The sequence below is a fragment of the Sus scrofa genome, chromosome 12 (assembly GCF_054392235.1).
Source record: "Sus scrofa isolate SSC_HxYL_T2T_F1_AM1 chromosome 12, Sscrofa_HxYL_maternal_Yorkshire_Landrace_v2.0, whole genome shotgun sequence".
NCBI classification, from domain to species: Eukaryota; Metazoa; Chordata; class Mammalia; order Artiodactyla; family Suidae; genus Sus; species Sus scrofa.
The window spans coordinates 48,437,922-48,455,647 of NC_139394.1; the positions used below are offsets into that span (position 1 = coordinate 48,437,922).

Here is a 17,726-nt window from a genome sequence, read left to right on the forward strand (position 1 = left end):
TCTGCGCAGGATTGCCGGCCCCCAGTTTCCCAGGCTTCTCATCCTGGGCAGTTCCTCACTGCTCCCACTTCCATCTCTGAGGTGCCCCTGTTGGGACGGTGCCTGGTACCCTCTCCTTCCCGCTGGAGGTCCTCCTCCTCTTCACCTGCTGCCCACCTGCTCTGTGTCCCCGCCGCCACCCTGCTCATCTGCCTGCTGCGTCAACAAGGGATGTTACCAGGGCCTGCAGGTCTGGGGAGGCCATGGCCCTGGAGCAGGGCTGAGGTGGTGATGCTGAGCCCCCAGCTCCCCCAGCTCCCCCCTACCCCCACGCTGCCCTGCTTGTGTGGGGAGAGACTTTCCCACTTGCGGGTCCCCCAGAAGCCAGGCATCACCCGGGGCTCCTGTAGCTCTTTGGCTGCTGCTGTCAGATCCTCCACCTGACCCCTCCTGACCCCGGTTTTGGAATGTTCCCTTTTGTTTGTTTTAAAGTATTCCATTTCTGACTTGAGTTTCGTGGCGGAGTCTAGTGGACAATAGCAGGTTCTTTCCCATGGGGAACAAGCATCCTGGGGGGGGAGGAGAGCCCCCCGCTTCTAGAAGCCCACCCCTCTCCTCTCTCCATTTTGGAAGTAATGTGTGCTGGGGGGGGGAGCCCAGCCCGAAACGCAGGGTGTGGGTGTGTGGGTGTGTTTCTCTAATGCTGGATGTATCTGGTCATTTTCAAACAGCACCCCAGAGGATCTGTGTGTTGATGACACACAGAGAAAGGTGACAAAATGTAGGCTGTCGAGGTGGCAGCTCTGGGCCTGCCTTGCCTCTCCCCTGTGTTCCCCTCCTGCAGGTTGTGTGCTGGGGTTGGGCAGGGAGAAGACACATCAGCACAGGGAGAAGTGGGAAGGAAGGAACAGTGAGACCCAGGGCCACCAGAGCATGGAGCCCAGCGTAGTAGCTGTGTGTTTGTTGAGTGGCTGACTAACCCACCAGGTCAAGGGTTGCCAAACCTCAGCCTATGGGCCAAATTCAGCCCACCACTGATGATTGTATGGCTTTTCGAACTAAGGATGATTTCACATTTTTAGCTGGTAGGAAAAACAAAACAAAGCAAAACAAGACTATTTCGTGACATGTGAAAATTATATGAAATTCAGGTTTCAGTATGCATACTTAAAGTGTTGTTACTGGCACACAGCCACACCCATTTGTTTCCATATTGTGGCTCTTTTGTGCTCTGATGGCAGAGTTGGGTAGTTGTGACACACACCATATGGCCTGCAAAGCTGAAAATACTCATTCTCTGGCCTGTTCAGGAAGTGTGCCTAGGGAGTTCCCATTGTGGCTCAGCTGGGCACAGGAGTAGGGCATAGTGTGGAACCTGGAAAGCCAGACGTGACCTGTGGTGCCAGGTAGAGTCTGCCCTGGGACAGGGAGCTCACTTTACAGAGCAAAGATGTGGGCGCCAGCACGGGCAGAGCCGGCTGGCTGTGCAGAGGAAAAGATGGCCATGCCTCAGCCTCACCCATCGGGCTCTGCGGCCTGGAGCAAGTTACCTACCCTCTCTGAGCCTTCTCGCCCCTCTGAGACTGTTATGAGGATTGCATGCACTGACCTCTGTGGTTCGTCTAAGAGAGGGCCTGGCACCCAGGAGCTGAGTCATACGTGGTCACCACTACCCTTTCCTGAGTCCCCTCCTCATCTCCTCCCCTTTGACCTGCATCCCTCGCCTCCAGGCCCTGTCCCACCAGCGCACCATCTTTCTAAGGCCCTCAAGCCCGGACGTACAGTGTGTAGGCTGGAGAAGCTGGCCCTGAAAAGTCCACTGGGCTCCCCCCTCTGTGAGCCCCCGCCCGCCTCGTGGGAGAGGGAGGCACCAGTGTCCCCCGGGGCGTCTCTGAGCCTAGGCTAGGCTGGGGGTGAGCTGAAGGGGCATGGGCCTCATGAGAGCTCAGGCCCCAGGGTGCTGCCCTGCCCTGGTCCCACCCGCCTTCTGAGACCCTTTCTGTGCTGGGCTGCTTTGGCCAGACCTCAGGCCCCACGGTCCTCACCCCGTATCTGCCACCTACACCCCAGCTCACAGCAATGCCGGATCCTTAACCCACTGAGTGAGGCCAGGGATCGAACCCACGTCCTCATGGTTACTAGTCAGGTTCGTTATTGCTGAGCCACAATAGAAACTCCAGGATCCTTTTTTAAAGCCTCCCGGGTAACTCCAGGTGCCACTGAGGTTGAGAGCCACTGATCTGATCGAGCCCACACATTTTCTAAATGATGAAATGGAGGCCCAGAGAGAAGCAGGGATGGGCCCAAGGTGAAGAGGGTTCCAACCTCTGACCCTTCTTTGGCTGGAAGGCCGTGGAGAGAAGCCCTCCAGGAAGGGCCTGACATCTCCCAGGAGGGGCTTCTTCTCATTTCCCAGGACTGGGATGGTGACTAGGTTCAGAGACAAAGCCAGTATCCCCCAGCTGTCTGCTGATCTCCATGGAAACCCCAGGAGGCCGCCTGACCCAGGCCCCTCACTCCCTCAGCCCCTCCTGTGCCTCCCAGAATAGCCCACTATTATTATCCAAGTCTCACCCCTCCCTCTCCTCCGACACCAGCGGTGGTGAGAAGGCAGGAGGGAACATCTGTCAGGTGCTCCTTTGCCCGCTGGAGGCACACGGGCTCTCGTTTCTCTCCCTCTGCTGCCCCAGCCCCGCCCTGAGCCCTGGCCGCAGAGGGGGTGCACAGGGCCCTACATCGCCATCCCCAAGGTTCTGGGATCCACCTCTGGCCCCTCTGGTGTGATCTGTTCCCAGGGAGGCATCTGTGGCGAAGAATCCTGGCCCTTGAATTAAGCCTCAGCCAGGTAAGCTGGGGGATGCCTCTACCTCGCCGCACCCCCCACCCAGAAATCCAGGCTCCTCCGATGGACCTGGAGTGGTGGCCACACTCGTTGAGGTAGTTAGTGACGTTACTGGTCCCTGCTGTCCTCTAAGATGAGACGGAAGGCTAAACAGAGACCCCAGGTACAGGCTTGCGTCTCTGTCTTCCTTCAACCCAGGCCTCCACCTGAATTCCATCCTGAGCTGTCACAGGTTTTTTTTTTTTTCAGGGCCGTGCCCGTGGCATATGGACGTTCTCAGGCTAGGGGTCAAATGGGGGCTACAGCTGCCGACCTACACCACAGCTACAGCAATGCGGGTTCCGAGCCGCGTCTGCGACGTACAGCACAGCTCATAGCAATGCTGGATCCTTAGCCCACTGAGCAGAGCCAGGGATTGAACTCTCATCCTCATGACACTAGTCGGGTTCATTACTGCTGAGCCAAAACGGGAATTCCTATCACAGGTTCTCGTCCGTGGCCACATACAGGCTGTGAAGCCCCTGGCCTTTCCATGACCCACCTGACTGGCCACAGCCATGGGGAATGGCGCTTATGTCACCCAGGCCAAGTTTCTAAGTATAGACCCCAAGCAGCCCCGTGGCTGCTGGTAAGTCCCAGGATGCCATTTGATACCCAGCCTGGACTATGACACCAGCTGCTGGGGGGAGGGGGCAGCCGTGTTTGGCGCAGCCCAGCCCGTTCTCGCCTTCTGCTGCAGAGAACAGAGCCACCAGTTGAATGATCACAGACTGGGAGTCTTCTCAGACTAGCCCTGCCCTCTCATTGCCATCAAAAAGAATAATGTCGTGAATCACGGCTCGAGGGAGCAGGCGGAGGCAGGGAACCAGCGTGCCAGGGTGTGACCCACACCCTGCCTCCCAGCCCACGTGCTTGCCCAAAGGTGGCTGGAGCCGGGGGCATCTCCCTCGACTGGCTGGGCAGCCATGTCCCCCTCCCTGGTTTCTAGCTCATATTTCCTTCTTTAGACAGAAGCTGGGGTGGGGTGGGCAGTAATTCTCCTTAAAGCAGTTTCGACACCCAGCCTTCCTTCCCTTCTCCAGAATTCCCGGGGGTGGGGGGCAGCCCTTGGCTTTGAGACAATTTGGCATCTTCCTGTGGCTCTAGGAAGCTGGGAGACCTTCCTGCAGCCTTGGGGCCTCTTGGACCTGAGAGCGTTCCAGGGCGGCTGTACCTGCCGAGCTGTCAGTGGGCCTGTGAGGTCACCTGCAGCAGGTGGTGACACTGATTCCCTAAATGTGCTTTCGGTTTGAAGATTATCCATGGAAGTTCCCATTGTGGCTCAGCAGGCTAAGAACCTGACATAGTGTCCATGAGGATGGGGGTTCGATCCCTGGCCTCACTCAGTGGGTTAAGGATCCAGTGTTGCCACAAACTGCAGTGTAGGTCTCGGATATGGCTCGGATCTGGTATGGCTGTGGCTGTGGTGTAGGTCGGCAGCTGCAGCTCTGATTTGACCCCTAGGCTGGGAACTTCCATTTGCCATGGGTGCAGCCCTGAAAAGAAAAAGCTATAGAGATTATCCAGAACAATTTTAGGCGAATTTCTCTCGTCTGAAATAACTTCCTAACTCAGACTTGGCTGTGCCCTTAACTGAGCGGGAGAATCACAGCCACATGTGAGGTCTGGAGGTGCCAAGCTGCCTGGAGGCATTGCTTGAGTCATGAAAGGAGATGCCCAGCCTGACTGTGGTCCCGCCAGAGGTGCAGCCAAGGCTGGGGGAAGCGTTTTCTGCGTGCCTGGTTCACCTGGTTCCCCTGGTTCCAGCGAGCCTGCCTCGTGCACAGTCCCCTCTTGCTTGAATCAATGTTAGCCCTGAAGTAGCTCGTAGGAATTGGAAGCCGGGGCACTTTGCTTCCATGGTGGGGCTGCAGAGCCAGGGCAGCGCTTGGCTGAGAGGGCCTGGCCGCCAGGTGATGTGTCACCAGGGTGCTTGCTGCTGGGCTGACAGAGCTCCCCATTTGCCTTCAGAAATGAAGCCTCAGAAGCCACTGACCAAACAAACTCCTCAGAAGACCCCAGACTCTTCATCCAGGGTCTCCAGGCTGTGATCCGGGGGCTCCATGTAACCCATGGGTGTGATTGTTTGGTCTGCATGGATTTGTGCTCGTTGCCACCAAGTGAAATCAGCCCTTTTCAAGTAAATATTCTGATTTCCTTCTAAGAAGATCCGGTGCCCCTCCTGTGGCCTCCCGTCTTCCACCAACTCTGAGTGAGAACAGCGGTAGGTTTCTGATCAGCGTTGCCCCTGGGGCCGTCAGCTTTCTTGCTGTCCAGTGAAGAGGCGAGAGGAGTGTTTCCAGTACTTGTACCTCCATCACATGATAAATCTTTGGGGGCCACGTGCCCACTGGTCCCCATTTCTTCCCAAGGCCTGGCCCTGAGGCTTGTGTGTTTGGGACCCTTACTCTGCCAGGTAGCCTGCTGACTGGGGGACGGTGTCCCTGCTGCTGTCAGGCAGAACAGGGTAGCTGATCTCCCCAGTGTGGCGATCCAGGCCTGGGGGGAGGAAGGAACAGACTGAAATAATGGCGATGCTGTGTGTGCTGAGCCCTCCCATTTCACTGAGGCCTTGCGCGGTTCACACCTCAGGAAGTGAGGCTTGGCCTTGGCGAGGGCGGGGCAGCTCCTGTGTAAGTGGGACCCTGGGTTGGCTCATCTGTTCCATGAGCCCTGCTGATACTGCCCCCCCCCGCCCCCCCGCAGTTTGTCTAGCTGACCCTGGTTTGAATTGAAGCATGAAAAGAGGGCACAGGAGGGAAGGGGAGCAGCCCCTGCTGCCTTATTCGGGGGGGGGGGGCGCGGACTGATCCCCTGAAGCCTTAGGGGACTGAGGGAGACTTTCCAGCTCATTTGAAGCCAAACGGGAAGATATTTTTTTTCTTTCTTTCTTTAAGGGGATGGATTTGAATATACTGTCTTTCTATTTTTTAGGGGGTTACTTTGCTTTTTTCAGAGGTCCTTTGCAAAGGATCTCCATTTTACAGTATAGGGTTTTTTGGGTTTTTTGTGGGCTTTTTGGTTTGTTTTTTCCCCTGGATAGCAGGTAGAAATTCCTTCCTTTAATTTGCTTTGCAAAAACTCTTTTTTTTTTTCCTTTCGCTTTTTAGGGCCACACTCGTGGCATATGGAAGTTCCCAGGCCAGGGGTCGAATTGGAGCTGCAGCTGCTGGCCTATGCCACAGCAATGGCAATGTGGGATCAGAGCTTCCTCTGCATCGCAGCTCACAGCAAAGCCAGATCCCCAACCCACTGATGGAGGCCAGAGATTGAACCCACATCCTCAAGGATACTGGTCAGATTCTCGTTTCTGCTGAGCCACAAGGGGAACTCCAGCAAAAACTCATTTTCCCCAAGGGATGCTCCTGTATCCCAAGGCGTTGCCAAGGTAACGAGTGACAGTGGGGAATCATGGAAGGAGCTTTGGGTTTCAGCCCCGCCCTTTATTAAGTTGCATCTGGTCCCTGAGCCTCAATAAAATGAGCTTAACAGCATCTCCTTGCTGAATTATTTTGTGTGGAGATAGTAAACAGAGCCCTGGACCTACTGTAAAGCACTAGCAAGTAGTTTGTAATAAAAAACGCAGTTGTTATGCCTGAGAAACCGAAACTTGGTTTGGGCAGGGAGGAAAGGATTAGAAAGAAAGAAAGAAAGAAAATCTCTATTTGCATTGTAGTTTAATCGAGGACTGGGTTCCCAGGCTTGTCTTTGTCGTCATCGCCCCCACCCCCCACCCCCAAATCAAGCAGATAGTGGAATCTCCACTTTGGGAGAAGTGCTGAGTCATCCCCGCCTTGGGAAAAGGTGCTGTGTGGGTGAGAACGGAGGGCACCCCAGGAAAAGGTGGAGGGTTGTTTTGCGAAGTTGTGGGAAAGTGAACGGTCACTTCTGGTTGGTCTCCCCCGACAATATTGCCAAATGGCTTTTCATAGAGGAATGAGGGGAAGAGATGTCAAAATTGCATTTTAATGAAGGGCGGGAGTTCCGTCGTGGCGCAGTGGTTAACGAATCCGACTAGGAATCATGAGGTTGCGGGTTCGGTCCCTGTCCTTGCTCAGTGGGTTAACGATCCGGCGTTGCCGTGAGCTGTGGTGTAGGTTGCAGACGCGGCTCGGATCCCGCGTTGCTGTGGCTCTGGCGTAGGCCGGTGGCTACAGCTCCGATTGGACCCCTAGCCTGGGAACCTCCATATGCCGTGGGAGCTGCCCAAGAAATAGCAAAAAAGATTAAAAAAAAAAAAAAAATGAAGGGTGTTACTGAGGGCAGCAGAGGAAGCCTCTTTTGATTGAACCAAAGCTTCTGCCCTGAGACCCTCATCTATGATTTGCGCATCCTTCTCCCGGTGCTGTTCTTACCACCAATTTCCTGTGATGGTCTCATTTTATCACCTGGAAGGATTCCTGACAACCAAGGGTTTGTCCAAACCAATGCTGACTTCTTGGTGCTTTTTCGTATCTGTTTATTTCTAATTTTGGTGTGAATCATTCTAAACAAGCTATGAGATTCTTCTCCACCACCCCGGAGATGGAAGGATATACATTCGAAACACAAAGGTGGGGAGGGGGGCCAAGGCCAGATACCAGGGGCTGCATGCCAGACCTCAGTCATCACAAAGCCCCCCAAACTATTGCCCTGGTGACTCATAGCCAGTATCTTCCTCAGATTCAGTTTGAGTCTGAGATTTATAGCACCATGGAGCAGCTGACCATAACATTACTCTCGTAAAATTAGACACGGCTTACTAATAAAATCAACAAAACCAGCTTAGATTTTCAAGACCTGCAGCTTTCTATGAATCATTTGGTGTGGGATGTCTGGCCTTCCCTATTATAGAAAATATGGGAGTTCCTGCTGTGGCTTAGCAGGTTACAAACCTGACTAGTATCCGTGAGGATGTGGACTCGATCCCTTGCCTTGCTCAGTGGGTTAAGGATTCAGTGTTGCCCTGAGCTATGGTGTAGGTCGAAGATGCGGCTCAGATCCCCCGTGGCTGTGGCTTTGGCCAGCAGCTACAGCCTGATTTGACCCCTAGCCTGGGAACTTGCCTATGCTGCAGGTGCAGCCCTGAAAGAGAAAAAAAAAAAAAAAAAAAATTGGAAACTACAGAAAAGGAATAAAGAAAAAAGGGGAACCTGCACCACCACCACCTCCCATCCCATCTCACCACTGGCCCGGCTCTTGGAGCTTTCTCTGTGCTGCCCATACCTTATGGCATTGCAACAACTTATTTTCATGTCAGTCACACCACAAGCCACTCGAGGCCAGGCACGTGGCCCATTGTTCTGTGTGTCTGCTCCGGGCTCCATGTCACATGTGGCTCAAAGTAGTCAGAGACGAGGAATGTCCCTCCTTGCTGAGAGGAAAGAGCACAAGCTTTGCAGTCAGTCAGGCCTTGATTTAAGTTTTCGCTCTCCGTATTGGTTTTGCTGGGTAGCAAACGATCACAAACCCAGTGGCTTCAATCGTCCTCTGTGTATTAGCTCGTAGGTCTGCAGGAGGAGGGCTGCTTCTCTGCTTAGCATCTGGTCGGGACGTCAGCCCAGCCGGCCTCTTACCTGGAAGCTTTGGGGGGAAGTCACGTCCAAGGGCGTTCAGGTCGTTGGCAGCATCCACGTTCTTGTCGCCTCAAGCCTGAGGTTCCCTTCTTGCTGGTCCGCCAGGGGTCAGTCTGTTGCCTCGAGGTTGCCTCGTTCCTTCTGTGTGGTCCCCTCCATTGTCACAGTCCACACAGAGTCCTTCCGGTGCCTTGAGTCTCTCACGTCCTCTCTGCTACCTTGAAACTTTGGAAGGGTTTGTGAGGGGCAGATAAGGCCGAGGAGTAAGGACCTCCAGGGTGCTTGGCGAGGGTTAAATCTTTTTAATCCTTCCCTGGATAAGCCAGTTTGACTCGGAACCTATCTTGTCTGACTCAGGGACAGCAAAATTGTAAGGGGCCATTTTTATCTGAAGTACTACTTATTCTAAAAAGTTGTGATTCGTCATTTTCCTGTGCAGGGGAATAAATACGAAGAGGCCAGAGGGGCGACCTCAGAACCTTTCTGGGTTTTTTTCTTCCCTCCTCCCCGCCCCCAACCCGAACTTGTGGCGTCCCTGCTTCAGCGGCTGTCACCGAGCGCTGGGGGTGGGGCGGGGGCTGGCTGCCCGTGTCCTCAGACAAGTGGTGGCTCCTGGTCGGAGGCCCCGCCAGCAGCTGGCCCCTGCCACTCAGCGGAGGCCGGCCCCGCCGGGAGGAGGATGACAGCTCAGCTGGCTCTCCGCCTGCCCTGTGCTTCCTCAGGAGATCCTCCGCGAGCTCACGCTGGATGCCCTGCTGGACATGAACGAGGCCAAGGTGAAGGAGACGCTGCGGCGCTGCGGGGCCAGCGCCGAGGAGTGTGGCCGCCTGCAGTATGCGCTCACCTGCCTGCGGAAGGTGACAGGCCTGGGTAGGTAGGGCCAGCCCCGTGGGCGCCCTCTTCCCCGCCCCCACCTCGGCCTGGACACCCCACTTGTCTCCCAGGCCTGGCTCCCCGGGTGCCAGGGCTTTGCTGGGCTGGATGATGGAGTGGGGTAAGCGGGACCCAGGGTCTCCCCACCAGCTTAGAACGGCTGCCCGGCTCTCAGAAAGTGCATGATGGGCCTGGCCCGAGGCAGAGGCGCTCCCTGCGAGCCTCAGCCATTGTTAGAAGCCCCGGGCTGGCCTGCTGGGCGGGGCCGCCCCATTTCCCCTCTCTGGGGCATCTCTGTGACCCAGATGCAGCTTCCTGCCCTCCAGCCCCCTGCCCGGCCAGCTCACGCCCAGCCCTCTCCCTACCCTCTCCGTCCCCAGTCCCCATCGGCTGGCTGGGCTGTGTGTCCACACTGGTGTGACCTGAGCCTGAGCCAAGCATGAGGAGAGAAACCATGCAGTGTTTCAGCTGTGAGCATGGACACGGCTGCCCCAGGCTGCGTGTGTAATCCTGGCATTATGAGTAATGTTCCTGGGGAATTATTTGCAGGCTTTCTAAATCTTGCCTTGGAAACAGCTTCCATTGCCCTGACTTAGCCCTCCCACTACCGCACAGATGAGCCTTTAAAATGAGCCTAATGAATGGAATTAGCTCCATTTTTTAATTAGCCGAGCCACTTGTCTTATCTCTGCTGCCTGAAACTTGAAGGCGCTGAGGTTTATGTTCTGCTTGATTTTTTTTTTTCCTTCCCCAGAGAGGATGGTGCTTAATTTCTTCCCTGGCCCCATTGTACCAAGTCTTCCTCTGAACATAGAGCCCAGAGCTTCACCACCCAGTTCGGAAAAGCCTCAAGGCATCAGGCCTCTGGCAGGTGCCAGGGAGTAAATAGGACAGAGCCGTGGGTAGCATTCTAGCCCCCACATTTTACAGAGGAGGGGGCTGAGCCCAGAGAGGGGAAGGGACTTAACCAAGGACACACAGCAATGGGTGGCAAAAGTGGGATTCCAGCCTCAGTCCTTTTTTTTTTTTTCTTGGCCATGCCCGTGGCATGCAGAAGTTTCTGGGCCAGGGATCGAACCCAAGCCATAGCAGTGACAACCCTGAGGCCTTAAATGCTAGGCCACCAGGGAACTCGTCAAGCCTCGGTCTTTGATGGTGGCCAGGTTGTTCCCATGTTGTGAAAGGGTTAAAGTACTTGCCACCCAGGCTGGGAGTCTGGGGAACTTGGCCCTGTCTTTACACCTACACTGTAAAGAGACCCGGAGGAGCCAACAGTCAAACCTCAGGCCCTTGGCAGGACATCCAAGGCCACCCCCCCACCCCGATCCCACATCACGTGGGCTGACCCTCCAACTTCATCTCTTGCCTCTCCCGGGCTTGTCCTGACTTTCGTTGGGGGGGCCGCCCTAAGGCATATGGAGCTCCCAGGCCAGGAATCAAATCCAAGCCACAGCCGAGAACTAAGCCACAGCTGCGGCAAGGCTGGATCCTTAACCCACTGTGCGGGGCCAGGGATCGAACCCACATTCCGGTGCTCCCAAAATGCTGCACCACAGCGGGAGCTCCTGTTCTGATTTCTCAAGGCAGACGGGACTCTATGTAGTTGCCAGAAGGTGCCATGTGCTCCCTACCTTTGCACATGCTGTTCCCTCTGCCCACCTTCTCCACTTCCCTAACTTGCTCAGCCCAGGTACCACCTCCTCTGGGTTCTTCTCCTCTGTACCCCCTCAGTCCCCATGCATCTCCAGGTCAGCTCACAACACGTCCGTCACCCTCACTGGACTCCTCAGGCACCCCGGATGTGCCTTTTTTATGCCTCGACACCCGGCTGGAGTGAATGGGTCATTGAGTTGGAACCCCCGGAGCCCCAAGTCCTCAGGGACCTCAGGCAGAGGGTCACTGCGGGGACAGTCAAAAGTCACAGGCTCTTCTCAAAGGAAGTGGCTTTTGACTCTTTCCAGCTGGATCTCTTTTCTAGCAAGTTCCCTGGGCAGTTTGCTCTCAGAAGAAAGTCAGTACAGCCCCTTTTCCTGAAATTTGGATTTTCCTAGAGGGAGAGTTACTCCTTTTTGCAGCCCAGCTTCCCTTTCCTAACTCCCCGGGCTCAGGCACCACTTCCCTCCCTGAGGTCGCTCACTTCGGGGACACATCCCCTAGCTGCTCCCTGCAGACCTGCCAGCAGGAGCCCTGTCCATTCCCTCTCGGGCCTCATTTTCCCCCCTATAAAATGGGGACAGCAGTGTCTACGCCGCTGCCCCCGCAGTCAGCCAGATAATGTAGATGGTGTTTGTGGACCAGTGGCCTTTAGAAAGCAAGTGAAAGCTGGCAGTTGGAGCCCCCCCTCAGAAACGGTACTGTTGGGCCCTGGGCACCTCCCCTGTAACCCTTCCAGCGCCAACCACCTGTGACTCGGCTTCTCGGCCCTCAGGAGGGGAGCACAGAGAGGACGCGGGCTGGAGCTCGTTGGACGCCCGCCGGGAAAGTGGCTCCGGGCCTTCCGCAGACACTCTCTCGCCAGCCAGCCTGCCCTGGCCCCCGGGGAGTGCCCAGCTGGGCAGAATGGGCAGCGGTGCCCAGGGCCCACGCTCCATCTCCGTGTCAGCTCTGCCCGCCTCGGACTGCCCAAACCCCAGCCCCGGGGAGGGCCTCGCAGACCCCTGCATCTCCCTGCATGCCAGCGGCCGGCTGACGCCCCGCGCCCTGCCCAGCTTCATCACCCCGCCGACCACGCCCCAGCTCCGACGGCACACCAAGCTGAAGCCGCCCAGGACGCCGCCCCCGCCCAGCCGCAAGGTCTTCCAGCTGCTGCCCAGCTTCCCCACGCTCACCCGGAGCAAGTCCCACGAGTCTCAGCTGGGGAACCGCATCGACGAGGTCTCCCCGATGAGGTGAGTGGTCCTGCAGGCAGGTGCTGAGTCTGCTGTCTATTCAAAGTGCCGACTGTGGCGTTCTCACTGTGAGGGTAATCTAGGCCTGACTTTTACAGGACAGATAAAATCAGCCAATATAGAGGCCGCAGCGTAAGCAGTGAAAGATGCCCCCATCTCTCCAGCCCCCTCCCCAGACTGCCTTATCAGTTTGGGCGGAAACCACTGGATTTCTTTTTGTACACACACACCCGCAAATATGAAATGATACCATGGATCAGTCAGGGAAGGCTGGGTCATGCTGCAGGAACAAATACCCCCAGATCTCTGGGTCTTAGAATAACAAAGATTTATTTCCTGCTCCTGTTACCTGTCCGTCATGGGTCAGCCTCATTCCAAATCCCAGGCCGGAACATTGTCTGGAAGATCCCGCCATGGCAGAGTTAAAAAGAACTTTTGCTGTTATGGCCGAGTAATTAATTACATGCTCTCTCCTGAAAATGCCACTCCCTGTTCATGGCCCTACCCAAGCAAAGGAACCAAGATATGTCATCCTTCTATGTGCCTCGAAGGGAGACTAGGAGTTCCCATTGTGGCTCAGCAGCTTAAGAACCCAACTACTATTCATGAGGATTTGGGTTCAATGCCTGGCCTCCATCAGTGGGTTAAGGATCTGGGGTTGCCCGTGAGCTGTGGTGTGGGTTGCAGATGCGGCTCAGATCCCACGTTGCTGTGGCTGGGGTGTAGGCCGGTGGGCATAGCTCCGATTAGACCCCTGGCCTGGGAACCCCCATATGCTGCAGGTGTGGCCCTTAAAAAAATTCACAAAGAAAAAGAAAAGAAAGCACAGGGCTGACCACCACGTGGATGTGGGCATCTCAGTGGGTAAAACCTAGTGCATCTCGTTCTTACCTTCCCTGAAAAGAGTGTTGGGACCACTCTGCTTTCATCCCCGGCTCTGGCTGGAGGACAGACCGTCAGACGGATGACACCACTTCCTCAGAGCCCACTGCTGGTGAGCGGCCCTCGGGCCCTGGGATTCTGAGTCAGGTCCCCAAACTGGCGCCAACATGGGTGCTCAGGCCACTCTGCTGCCCTCCATGAGTCCTGAGGGTGGACTGAGTAGCCTGGGGTCCCAGCTCTCTTCCTCCCTGAGACAGCAGCACCCCCGGAGGCATCGCTCAGGGCCTGCCCCGGTCGCTGTGGAGGGGCAGGTTCGAGTCCAGGCCTGGCACAATGGGTTAAAGCATCTGGTGTTGCCACTCGCAGCTGTGGCTCAAATTCCCTGTCCCGGGAACTTCCACGTGCTTCAGGTGTGGCCATAAAAATATAAATAAATGAATGACTTGTGTGGTGCAGGGTGTAGTTCCAGTGCCCCCTGGGAGCAGGACGAGGGGCCGCTTCTAGCACTTCTCATTGAGGAAACGTCCCCAGGCCCTCAGCCAGCCCAGCCCCACGCCCCAGGGGCTCAGAGTCCTTATCCAAGCACCCTGCCCACCGCCTTTCAGCTGACGTGCTAGGAGCCCTTGTGGTGACATAAATCCCACTTTTTTTGTTTCTTCCAGGTTTGGTAAGAGTGACTCATTTTCATCCCCTCTGCCACCTGAGAGTCCCGTTTGTGTCGCTGTCCCCATCGGGAGTGGATATCTCCAACCCTCTCTTAGTCCGCTGGTCTTTCCATGGTCCAGAAGCAGAGTGCTGGACGCCGCGTGAGGAAGTAGCTCCAGGACAGGGAGCCTTCAGATGAGGAGGTGGCCTCGGCCCAGCCAGCAGCTGCTCTGAGAAGCAGAGACTTTGAGGGCATCACGGGACATGGACGTCCCACGGCCCCCCAACCCGCTGCTTGCATCTTGCCATCCCCATGGGTGACCTCTGGCAGGGAGTGTCTGCCTGCTGGGCTGCCGTGGGGATGCCAGGCTTCTGGGAGAGAGGTGCCCTCTGTCTGGTGTGGGGGATATTAGCCATTGCAGAGCCCCAGGAGGGGACAGCCCTGGAGACAGGAATGTGGTTGGCTCTGAATGAGGCCCCAAGAGATCAGAGGGCACGAATGCCTCCTTGGGAGGGGACCAGGATGCCCAGGCAACCCCTGAGTCCCTTTCCCACCTCTGGGTTGGAAGCTGGTTCTTGCAGATGGCTGTGCTGTGGAGCAGCGCTCTCCAGAGTCAGAGCAGAGGGAAACGGCCTCAGGCGTCTGCTTTTAACTGACTCCATAGAAATGCAGAGGTGTCCAGCTGTGGCAGCTTATTATCATACTCTCCCAAGCTGGCCAAGCAGAGTGATGAGGCTGACCATGCGGTCTCAGAGATGAGGAGGGGATAATAGGCCGTGACTTTGCCAAAATGGATCTGACTGCAGGACCGCCAGGAAGGCGGAGGTGAGGGAGGAGGGAGGCTGCACTTCGCCTCCCCAGGCCACAGGCAGACACTCAGCACCTGCATCCCTGGGCCAGCCCGGCCCTGTCATCGTCCCTGTGGCTGTAGTAATGCAGGGGCCACAGTGGTGGGGCTGCTTCCCCAGTTCACCTGGAAGGCAGGACGAAGCCTTTCGGACCATGTTTCATCTCCATCAGGGACAGTCGAAACCTGGCACCTGGGTCATCTCACTTCCTTCTTAGCCCATGCCTGTGGCAGACATGACAAATCAATCATAGTTTGCTTTCCGAGATAGATGGTTAAAAATCTCGTTTCCCCGTAGTGCTCTCTCCTAGGCTGGCAGCCTAATCCCTTTTAGACCCATGTGCTTTGATGGCCTGGGCTACTGACTAGGGTGAGATGGGGTCAGTAGGGGGCGAAAATTAGGGGGAGTCAGGCCCCTGGCCGATGTGTTGGAGAGAGCGTGGGTTCAATCCTCAGGGGTTGGCAGAGGCCTCTTGGTCCCCATCAAACTCCCCTTGGGGTAGGAGGAGAGGTCCGTACCTCCAACACGCCCTTCTTGTGGTTGGGTGTGTGGCTCGTGGCCTGAAGTGAACCGTCTCTTATTGAGCACCAGCTGTGTGCCCGGCCAGCACGGGAGGAGGGCTGACTCAGAGGAGACGGGATGACCACAGATCCCTGGAGTGCTGTGTTCCCGAATTTCTGGGTCACAGGTTTCTTGGACAATTGGCTGAAAGTCTAGACTCTCTTTCTAGGGAAAAGCCCACAGCGTTGTGCTTGCCAGTCCAGAGGGTTCCAGAGCCCCTGGAGCCCATCCATGGGCTCAGCTGAAAACCCCTGCTCTGGGAGGAGAGAGGCCGTGCTGAGTGGGAGCAGAGGGGGTTAGACGTGTGGGCTGCTGGTGGATGGACAGAGTGCTTCCAGCGGCTCCTCTGCCGCCCGACCTGTAATACATGAACGCCAGGGACACCTGTTCTCATGGGGAAGCCAGGACTGGGGAGAGAGGCCAGGGTGCCCTCTAGGAAGGCAGGCATTGCTCAGGCTGAGTGCCATGTGGGGCTGGGCCACGCGGGAGCAGGTAGACTTCACCTCGGCCTCCCTTGGCCTACCAGGATCTGGCAGCGGTGGCTCTCAGAGCACAGTTCTCAAGGTGCTTCTAGCTGGCAGGCCACAGGTGAGCTACATGGCCGAGCAGCCCCAAACCCTCTGCCAAGGGTCACACAGCTTCTACCAGCTTAACAAGAATTAAGACCTCCCAAACTGGTGACCTGTGGGTACATCCACGAGGAAGTGCAAGAGAGGGGGGCGTGGAGCTCCTGGCTTCCTCTCGGGTTTGCCTTTTGCCAGAGCTGGAAACCACAGAGGCACTTCTGAACCATCTACAGAGGCTAGGTGGTAATAGTTGCGAGAGTCAGGGCCCAGTGGGAAGGTGGCCGTGCTGCCCCCATGGTCCAGCCTGACCCGTCCCTGTCTTGACTAGATGCCGGTACAGGAAGATGTTTCTCTGCCCCCGGGTTGGTCTCCGTGCTTCCACCCCCTCCCCAGGCTGTGATCCCTCAAACAGCGGGTCACAGGCACATGCTGCCCCTGGCACAGCTCCCTCAGCCTGCCCAACCTGGCCTCTTTCCCCGCAGATCTCCCGCACGGATCCCCACAGATGGTACGAAGGGACATCGGGCTCTCGGTGACACACAGGTAGGCCCCGCCGGGCTGGGGAGGGGCCGGGACCTGCGTGAGCTGAGCCACCGCACAGGGGTTGCTCTTCTTTGTAGGAGGGGGGCTGGCCTGCCTCTTGGGGCTCTTGGCGTCTAGTCTGTCTGGCCATCACCTCTGTGGACACAGCCTGGCACCATCACCAGCGGCTGTCATGACTTCCTGGGCCCTCCCCTGCCCCTCCTTGGGTCTCTTCCCCAGCCTGCTGAGAGAAAACACAGGTCCTGGGAGACCAGGGTCACCGGCCCAAGGAGGAGAAGCTGAGGGTGTCCTCTGAGTCCAGCACGATATCAGTTACGTGGACGTAACTGGCCACACAGCAGAGCCCTTGAAGCTCGCTGAAGCTCAGGCCCCACCCCTAAGTTCTTGGCTTGCCAGCTTGCCAGTCTGGATTCCAGCACTGGCACCCATGCTGTTGGCGTGGCTGACGTGGGCCATCACGTGGCCCACCCAGAGGCCCCAGCCTCAGTGCCCATGAGGCCGGTATGTGCTTCCAGCAGCAGGTCTAGGTGGCATCTCGTCCCCCGGGACGACCAGCAGGATGCCTGAGCTCTGGCTGCCCCGTTCAAGGCTGTGGACACAGCAGGACATGCTCGTCAAGGGCTGTGCAACTCGCCAGGGCCTTTCAGGCCCCCCTGGAGCATGAGCTGCGCTCCAGCCTGTGTGGGAGGCAGGTCTGGAACCCTCGCCCAGAAGAGCAGACCCGGCTCGGAGGAGTGGGGTAATTTGCCTGAGGTCACGCTGCCACTGAGACATTGCTTGAGCCAGTGGCTGGTGCCTGGGCACCTGTTTGGAGCCTTGGCCGGGCTGGGATGCTTGCACCCCAGGCCTCGGGGAGACTGAGTGCCGGGCCGAGTGCCTCCCTCAGCCACACCTGGTGCAGTGGTTCCAGGCCGAGAGCGGGGCGCCCGTCGGCAGTAACCCCTCCCAGCCTCGGTTTCCCCCTCTGCACCTGGGACCCGCTCCCAGGCCCATCACGAGGATAAAATGGGGTGAGTGCGTGTGAGCCACACGCGTCCGGTCCTGGGGAGCATTTGGTGTTTAACCTCGCGCTCCAGCCCAAGAGAGGCTGACTTGTCCCAGGCACCAGATCAGCAGGTTGCTTCGTTCCATTTCTGTCTTGGCTGCATCTGGTTGCCCAGAGGACCTGGGGCCTTGCCAGCTGGCCCCCCAGCGTTGCCCCCATGGCGGCTCCCTTCCACCCAGGCAGCAGCACCCTCTTGTCTGGTGTTGCCCGGCTGCCCCGCCCCCACCGCGGGTTGCGGCCTTGGGGACTTGACATCACAGTCACACCCTCTTGGTTTTTTGAATTCATGATCTGGGCCTCTTTCAACAAGAAAGTCAGAAGGTTTTTGGTCAAATCTATAGGTGGCAGTTGTGGCTTGGATCTGGCATTGCTGTGACTGTGACATAGTCCGGCAGCTGCAGCTCCGATTCAACTCCTAGGCTGGAAACTTCCATATGCCTCGGGTATGGCCAAAAAAAA

General features: G+C 56.9%; 1 protein-coding gene across 16 annotated transcripts in view; it reads left to right on the top strand.

The window, feature by feature from the left end:
• KSR1 (kinase suppressor of ras 1) overlaps positions 1–17,726 on the top strand; it is a 150,098-nt gene that overhangs the window by 99,486 nt on the left and 32,886 nt on the right. For 15 of the 16 annotated variants that reach the window (XR_014821453.1, XR_014821451.1, XR_014821452.1 and 12 more), the window contains 3 exons: positions 9,138–9,285; positions 11,717–12,180; positions 16,162–16,222. Coding sequence is in view for 13 of the 16 variants with exons in the window: in XM_084985263.1 (XP_084841389.1) it covers positions 9,138–9,285; positions 11,717–12,180; positions 16,162–16,222 (673 nt within the window). In the remaining 3 variants the exon portion in view is untranslated. Of the gene's footprint in view, positions 1–9,137; positions 9,286–11,716; positions 12,181–13,720; positions 13,726–16,161; positions 16,223–17,726 lie in introns of all 16 variants that reach the window. The other variant, XM_005669083.4, reaches the window with a different exon arrangement.